Raw genomic sequence first — 9,221 nt, forward strand, 5'->3', positions numbered from 1 at the left:
ATCTATTATGCTAAATTTTCTTACCTTACTGAAAAAAAAATATGGCATATAAAAAATGACATAATATCTCAACAAGCACTTGGCAAAACCAAAAGACCAAACTGAAAGTGCTTTAATTGTGGGTCTTCATATCAAAGGCACAGTTAAAATTTTGTACGCTAGACGTGCGTCTGCTCAAAACTCAATACATCTTTTATGAAACGAACTAAAATTGAATAACAATACAATATTCCTCATGCACCATACACTATGCCTCATGTACCATAGACCATACGCCATCACAACATTAACTATGCATTTTAAACCATACATCCTAACACTAACACCAAAACATTATACACAGGTGTCCGTAAAAGAATAATCAATAAAAGTCTGCATGTTATGAGATTTTTTGTTTTGGATCTGCTTAATATAGATAAGTAGGAAAGAAGTTGTGTAATGGTTCACATAATTGACTTCGGGTTGAATTAAGGGAAGACAACATTTAGTTTTTATGTTGAATAGCTGCCGTAGAAATTGTCATCTGAGCCAATGACATTAATATGTAGAAATTACCAAAAAGAAGTAGTATAACTTAGCTTTTGATACCTTCCTCTTAAAATGTTTATCATGTTACAGCAAAGAACCTGGACTTCAACCTTGCTATCAAAATATGCAAAGCCAATTTGATTGGCGACTTAAAAGTCGAAGTTATAATGAAATTGTTGGTAGAGCATGAAATGATAAACCAATTCACCGTTGCAAAACTATCTGAGACGTCAGATGAAAATCTTATAAAGGAATACTTGATATATCTTCTGGGTTGTTCTGAAGAGGACAAACTGAAGCAAGTTTTTGCGAAAGCAAGGGAATCAGAAACACTTCAAGCATTTGTCGATCATATTGAACAGTGGAGATGCATAGGTATGTATTAAGTACTATTCTATCATTACCCCGTACGTTCATTTGATTTGATTGGCAAAATGAACAAAGCACTTCCCCTAATAGAATACAGAAATGTTCGTTTTTTACAGTAAAAATGGGTTGCCTTGCATTGTTTTTATACCAATATATATCTCAACTGAAATTAAAAGTCTAATCAATTTGCAGGAATGCACACATTTAAAATATATGTGAAGACATTACAAATAATTTTGAATCATTGTGTTACAAACAACCTTAAAGATCAATAATAGCCATATTATATTTCAAGTTTATGTTTTGGTACTGTATTACTTTTTCAGTGAGTGAGTTGTACGTGTTACTTTTGAATTTATCAATATTTTTACAGAATGTTATAGGAAGACACTGCTAACATTTTTCCAGATCGTAGAAGATGAAATTGACAGTAAAATCATGGAAAACACACTAAAAGGGGAGAATGACGTTCCAGATTTGATGACTAACGTGTGTATACAAAAAGCAGAAAATATATCACGCGGAGATAGAGCAAAACTATTTTTGCAATATATTCTGACGAATGAAAATATCCTGATGCGTTTTGCTGCAGTATTTGCTACCACGTCTAAAATAGTGTTGACGCATACGTCTTGTGTTTACTGCAGTAAGGACAAAAGTACTAGTAAGTTGAAAAGATAAATATTAATATTTTAATATTTCCTGGTTAAATTGAGTGAAAGAAGGTTGTCGATACCTAGGGACAATATAAAATAGTCGAAGAAATACAGACAACACCACGGTCAAAAAGAGAAAATGAAGACAAATTAATACCTGAGCAACACAAAACCGAACATAATTTAAAGTGATATCAAGTTCTCTGAAAGGGTAAGCAAATTTTGCGCCACTAGTGGCATCCGTCGTGTTGGTCATGGAAAGTAAATATACAAAATAAAAAGTAAATTCAGATTTACTTCATTTTTCAACATACATGATGATAATAAATATATATCATCAAAGTTACCAGGATTTAAATTTTGTACGCCAGACGTGCATTTCGTCCACAAAAGACTCATTAGTGACGCTAGAATAAAAAAAATAAAAATGATCAAATAAAGCACGAAGTTGAAGAGCATTGAAGACCCGAAATTCCAAGAAGTTTTGCCAAAGAAAGCTTAGGTAATTATTATGGTTATCTAGAGTGCTATATGTAAAACTATATCTTCAACGATAACTAGTTGTCTTAAATTAAAAAAAAGATATAGAGCACCCAACTTCATAACACACTTTTTATATTCAAGTTTTGTTTAAGACTTACATAGAGCACCAGTTCAGATAAAAGTTTTATTTATCTAGAAAAAAAAAATGTTTTCTAGGTAGACCAACAGATGATACACCCGCATATACTTTTGTTGTAGAAGATGCAAATGGTAAGTAAAAATTAGTTACCATTATAGTAAAACTATTTTAGTAAATGGTTCACCTCCATGTGTGTCCTGAAGACTTTGCCTGGAGAGAGAGAGAGAGAGAGAGAGAGAGAGAGAGAGAGAGAGAGAGAGACTTTATTTCAATGATTTTATGAATTTTTTCTGTTCAACTAGCATTTTATGTACTATACTGATTCTTTGGCTTTTATATTAGAAATCATAAAAGACATGAAGTCTATATCATGTATATGTGAAACTTCAGACATGCGTTCGTCAAAACAAAAATCCCACGAAAGTTTCGTCAACATACTATTCATAAGAAGAGCTCGAACCGTACAAAGTGAAAAAAACATTTAAAAAAAATTGTGTTCAATCTCGTTAAGGCCAGGTATTTCTTTAGATAGAATCACGGTTGGTAAGGTTGTCATACGACAGAATGTTCTATGCTGGTGATCGGTGCTGGTGAGTCCCGATGAAGTGCCGGTAGGTTTGTTTACATCGTATCAGATTACACAACCAGTATGTTGCTTACTTGTTCACCAATACGTTATTACTTACCTCGAGAGGTATATTAGAACGATTGTTTTATATAAACGAATACGAAAGGTTCACTAGCAGTGACAACGACCCACTGGTTGTAAAATCTCATCAAAGATGTCAGGCTTATGATTTAATAAATGGAAATTACTCTGCCAAAACATGCAGATTTGGAAGTACGTCAGAAACGCGTTTCATCAACATAATACACAAGAAGCACACTTCGAGATCATAATACATATCTCTAACAAAAACTAATTTTCTACGTAGTATATGTGTAAACTTAATGAATATATTAGGAATTTTAAAAACAGTTCGTTCCAGAGGATTTTTTGGCATCGATCATCACTGATGAGACATTTATTGTCAGAAATTGCATCGTGTGCAGTAAAATTTGCACGGTTGATGTGATTTCAGTTTAAATTAAAAAAGAAATAACATATCTGCAACGATCAATATTTAAATTTAACGTTAATTAACCCCTATCATAAAATATGCATGGCAATAGAAGGAAGTTTTATCTTACTGTATCCAGTTTTAGAGTGTTCGGGTAGAATTTTAATCCCCTTTTGATATCCATTGTAGCTTAGTTCTCATTTGACTTTAATTGTTCTTATTTCTTTGACGTGTTTATAGTATTGCTTAAATTTAGAGATTTTAGTTTTATAATTTATGTAACACTTTAAAAATTGAATTGTTGATTTTCTTTGAGTAGTTACTCTGGTGAGCGGCTTTTGCAATCGCTGCATATAGTTATTACAAAGTCAGTAGAACGATTTCCCGAAACCTTAGCCGATTCAACTTTTTCGACCTGCTTTTTTTCTCCCCGCGAAATATTTTGAGAGAGCACAATGTTGCCGTTTTGTCGGATTGTCCATCTGTCTGGCCCCAATCAGTCCGAAACAAATGTTTTCCCATGAATAACCTAGTTTTCTTAGTGTAGAACCTCAGAACTTTTCCACATCATAATCTCTCATGAGATGCAGTTAAAATTAAATGTTCACCCATGACTCAAAAATATTTTAACAACTATATAGTTTGACTTATCATTAAGTAGTTAGAACGATTATGTGTAATGACATGAGCTAGGAATTAATAAGTTTAAAACATTACGACCAGACGGAAAATATGCATGCTACGTTCGAATTATGTGATAAAGGTATCTATGATGAGTGTAATTACAGATGCCGAATAACTATTAACGAGTAACATCTATTAAATCATTGCTAAATGATTTAAAACGTTTTCCTGGTAAATGGGAGAGAGTATACCAAGAGGGCATCCAAAAGCTATAACATAAAAAGGTTTAGTTTTAACAGACCGTCACGGTCATTTTATAGAAGTCAAGATATGAGGCTGACTTAATTATATCATTGGTATCTTTTTCAAGTTCAACTGGATGTATGGGATCATATAGATAATGTATTAAGTCGACAAGACGAAGAACATAGTTGGTGCTCATAGGAAAATATATATTGTCTACGGAAAAACATGTCCTCCAAACGCAACAAATATGATGAAGATAAAATCAAGTATCTTGTTAATGTAATTTCAGAGGTTTTTTTTGTATGAATGAGTATTTTTTGTCTTATAAAATATGCTTTGTCCATTCGAAAAACAAAATATGTGATAACTTTGCAGTGGAACTAACTACTATGAAATGCAGATCATGATTTGCTTTCACTACTCCTGTTATTGGTCCAAGGACACAGTTATCGTCCTTAGGTTTCGTTGTCTACGAATATAGTCCCGAGTGTGAACAGTGTATAACTTGGATTTTTTTTTGATACTTTTTTCTAATTTATTTCTTGATATTTTATGCATGAAATATTAAGTAAGGGGATGAAGTTACATGTTAAAACAATTTGGGTGCTGAATCTTTATGTTTAGTAGTGATTTGGTCCAGTTAAAAAAGGTCAGAAATTAGAAGGTGTCAAACTGAATTTTAGCCCCCCTTAACACATACTTGTCAATATTTTGAGTTAGAGCTGGTAGAAGTTTCTATATAATTTTGATATTATTTGCATCAATAGTAGTACACTACACTGTAAAAATCTTTTTGAGATAGAGCAGGTGCGATTTTTTTAATTCAAATTTATTGTCTAAAAGAAATGCACTACGAAATAACTGTGTTCTCGGGCCTATTAATAATTTACTGTTGTCTTAAAATGATGTAGCTGTAAATACAAGACAATACGCATGTTTTGACTCAAACAAAAAATTCTCTCAAACTGACATTATCAAGATGCTTGATTTCTTGATTGACAACATATTTGTTACGTTTGGAGGACGTATTTTTCAACAAACAATCGGAATTCCCATGTGAACCAACTGTGTTCCTCTTTTTGCCGACTTATTCCTTTATTTAAATGAGGCTGACTTCATACAGGAATTTCTTGGAAGAAAGAAAAGAAGTTAGCCGTATCCTTTAATTTCACTTTCCCCTATATAGATGATGTTCTCTCTCTAAATAATTCAAAATTTGGTGACTATGTTGAACGCATCTATCCCATCGAACTTGAGGTAAAGGATACAACAGTTACAGTTAAGTCTGCCTCATATCTTGACTTACATCTAGAAATTGACAATGAGGGTCGGTTGAAAACAAAACTTAACGACAAAAGAGATGATTTCAGCTTCCAAATTGTGAACTTTCCATTTCTATGTAGCAACATTCCAGCAGCGCCTGCATACGAATTATATATCTCCCAGTTGATACGATATTCCAGGGATTGTGTTTCCTATTATGATTTCTTTGATAGAGGGTTGTTGCTCACAAGGAAGCTATTAAACCAAGATTTCCAAGTGGTGAAGTTGAAATCATCCCTTCGTAAATTTTACGGACGCCATCACGAGTTGGTTGACCGTTATGGAATATCTGTTTCACAGATGACGACGGATATGTTCCAATTGTCGTAACTATAATCGCGTCCCCTTTCCCCGAATGTGACCTACCGAATTAGACATATCATCTGGTTTGTACTTACATGAGCAACACGACGGGTGCCACATGTGGAGCAGGATCTGCTTACCCTTCCAGAGCACCTGAGATCACCCTCAGTTTTTGGTGGGGTTCGTGTTGCTCAGTCTTTGGTTTTCTTTATAAAACGTCACCAGTGTCTCAGCAGAAAGTTGATAAACCAGGGTAATGTCAAAGAACGTCTCGTCCTTTTTAAAAAAAAAGATCATTGGAAGATACCAAAATCTTGTTGATAAATATTCCGTATCAACTTCACAAATAATACATGATGGTCTTGAAATATAGATTCTAGGTACTGACGTTGTTTATCATCTTTATAACGTGTTAAAGTGTTCTTTTATTTGTCTTTGTAAATTATTAACTTTTACTGTTTAGTGCATTTTTGATAATATCCTTTTGGCGTGGCTCGGTACTTATCCAATGTGTTGTTGTGCTGTGGTCATTTTTTGTATTCTTGTCTTTCATTTTTGCTTATGTGCTATGTCTATATGCCATTTTGTTTTTCTTTGTTGACATATTTGTTTGTTTTTATAGTGATTAAGATTATAACACAATGTTGACTGCTGTACCCCTATTTTTGACCTTTTGACCTATTATGTCTGTTTGTTTTGTTCACACATTGTTGTCAATATAATGGAATTTTATGCGACTGTCATACAAGTGAGAGGTTTAGCTAGCTATTTTACCAGGTTTAATCCACCATTTTCTACTTAAGGAAATGTCAGTACCATGTCAGAAAAGTGACATTTGTTTTCCATTTGTTTGATGTGCTTGAGCTTTTGAGTTTACCATTTTATAAGGGACTTTCCAATTTAATTTTTTCCTTGGAGTTCTGTATTACTGTTATTTTACTTTTTTTATGTTATTTTGTGTACTGTTGTTTGTTTTTCTTTTTCTTTTTTAGCCATGGCGTTGTCAGTTTATTTTCGACTTAAATTGCCGCTCCGGACCAACGCCCATTTTGTCAGTCTTTCATAATCATCATTTTCATTTTCGTTCATACTCATCATTCTCATTCTCATTCATAATCAGCACTTTATAACGATTTGTTTTAGGCGAGTTTGTTATAAGATCTACTGAGAAACGGAAAAATGGCAACAAGTTTCCTGAAAGAAGGTAAATTGAAGGAACCCAATTTGTAACTGATGTGTATTCAATTACAAGTTCTAAATTTTTTTTTATAATTTCACATGTAAAATATTGACCAGAAAATGAAAAATAATTTTGGAATTACCATTTTAGTTATTGAACTATCAGTTTGAATTTTTGGAAAACAATGAAAAATCGTCGAATTTAAGAAAGATATAAAATCATACGAGTACTGGTAATACCATCGAGGACTAGCAGTCCATCAGCAGCGTTTTCTACACAGTGCACACAATATAATTATGACGGAAAATGATATTACTTTTTAAAGGCATTCATATACTAGTATAATATTCGATTTAATTTATTTTTCTTTGAAACCATGTTGGTGTGTTTTCTCGCTGCTCCTTCGATATAGAAATTGGTATTTTCTTTTATGGATGGCACTAAATTAAATTTAGTTTACTAAGATATTTTAACAAAATCTAGTTTATTAAGATATCTTATCAAAATCTAGTTTTCTAAGATATCTTAATTATCAAAATCTAGTTTACTAAGATATCTTATCAGAATCTAGTTTCTAAGATATCTTATCAAAATGTAGTTAACTAAATTTTAAAAAAAATAAAAATTTCACCACTATCCAAAATAATCGTAAATTGTATAATTTTTTTTATTACAATTCATTTATATGTATGATCAGATACCAGTAATTTGAAAATGGGATTTTCAAACATTTTTCTATGCTTTACATTTCAGACACAAATATGAAAGTGTTGCTGATTCAGGTAGTATTGACAAATTTTTATGTAAAATTCTTTTCGGTCGTAATAACAACAATAGCATGAGAGCTTTAAACATACTTTAAATATTTCTTAAAGTTTTTGAAATGCCAGACATACTGATATTAAGTAATTTATCTCTTATTGAAAGTCGTTGATAAATATTTTTGTTTTTTTTAAGCGTCGATTCTTTCAGAAAAAATAAAAAAATAATAAATTGTTTGACATACTGAAATGAACCATGACGGAGCAAAAATTAAAAAAAAACCAACAACATCCACTTGATTAATTAAGATTTTAGACAGCTTTTTGTTAATTTTTTATCCATTTGAAACAATATCTGCAAACAAAAAAATGGTTCTTGAAAAATTTAGTTATGTATTCCAGGGAAAATAGAGAGCCATCACAATCTTGAAAGCTTGAAAATGAGCAGTGAAAGTGAAAAAGAAATACAGATAATCTAAGAACGACCTACAGAAATCAGACGTTTTGAAAATTGACATTAGAGGAAAATAAATATTGATTAAGCCATATGAGTATCTGATTTTTTAAAAATGTCTATGAAATAATTTGCAGTTGAAATAATGTTTATTTCAAGTCGGAAATTTTTATTTTACAATCAAACAAACAACACTTATAAAGTCAATATAATTGTATTTTTTTTCTTTCGTCAATCATTATGTATTAACCTGAAACATTTCCAGATCATGCTACTTATCTTAACGGTTGGAGTAATCTAAATTAAATTTGCACTGACAGCAAAGAGTGTATTGTATTTTTTTGTAGATTCTCATTATTTTCAACTTTCAAGTTTAAGTTAGACTTATCTTCCTTTGCATATGGAGAGAGAACATAATGTATGATTTGTTTTTTTATTGTGCAGCTGTATATAAATCATATAAAACATTTTTAAAATGTTTTTATATTCTTAAATGAATAATAGTTTAGTACTTATTTTTTTTGTAAATATTGCGTGTATTTGTACACTTCTCGTTGTACTTAGTCTTTTACCAACGGCAGACTTGTGTTTATCAATAACTGAGCTTCGGGTTTATGGATATGTGACAGCAACTTAAATCAAGAATTATCAATGCGTTAAAATGTAGATATTGGGTAAATAAAAGACACACTCACTTGATATTAGATATAACCAATACTAGCTTATATGTAGTTTTTATAGCTTATTGGTTTACCGTTGAAATTCTAATGAGGTCAACATCTAGGAAATTTTGGTTAAGGCAATGACAGCACGTTTCTTATTCTTGCTCTTGTTTTTTTTTCGCGCTAAATAATTTGTCTAGAAAAAGTGACAAGTCATAAAATTTAAATTACTTTATCATAATTGGAGTTTATGACGAACTTTGTCAGCTCACTCTATTTGGGGAGTATATATTTCTTTGCACACGGTCCATTTAATCTAATTTTGCCCCATTTTGACACCATACTGACGTATTGTCTAAGTAACTCATGCATACCATAATATACGTATACGTATGGTCTAAAGCATCTTTCTTTTTTATACCATATTAACGT

The 9,221-nt window shown here is 31.6% G+C and overlaps 1 protein-coding gene across 1 annotated transcript in view; it reads left to right on the forward strand.

Moving 5' to 3' along the window:
* LOC127707954 (uncharacterized) overlaps positions 1-8,635 on the forward strand; it is a 53,688-nt gene extending 45,053 nt beyond the window's left edge. The window contains exons 7-12 of the mRNA XM_052212721.1: positions 619-903; positions 1,271-1,561; positions 2,253-2,306; positions 6,876-6,936; positions 7,666-7,694; positions 8,076-8,635. Of these exons, the coding sequence (XP_052068681.1) occupies positions 619-903; positions 1,271-1,561; positions 2,253-2,306; positions 6,876-6,936; positions 7,666-7,694; positions 8,076-8,152 (797 nt within the window). The 3' untranslated portion in view covers positions 8,153-8,635. The remainder of the gene's footprint in view (positions 1-618; positions 904-1,270; positions 1,562-2,252; positions 2,307-6,875; positions 6,937-7,665; positions 7,695-8,075) is intronic.
* The last annotated feature ends 586 nt before the right edge of the window (positions 8,636-9,221 follow it).

This window comes from Mytilus californianus, unplaced genomic scaffold (assembly GCF_021869535.1).
Source record: "Mytilus californianus isolate M0D057914Y unplaced genomic scaffold, xbMytCali1.0.p SCAF_7, whole genome shotgun sequence".
In the NCBI taxonomy this organism is placed as follows: Eukaryota; Metazoa; Mollusca; class Bivalvia; order Mytilida; family Mytilidae; genus Mytilus; species Mytilus californianus.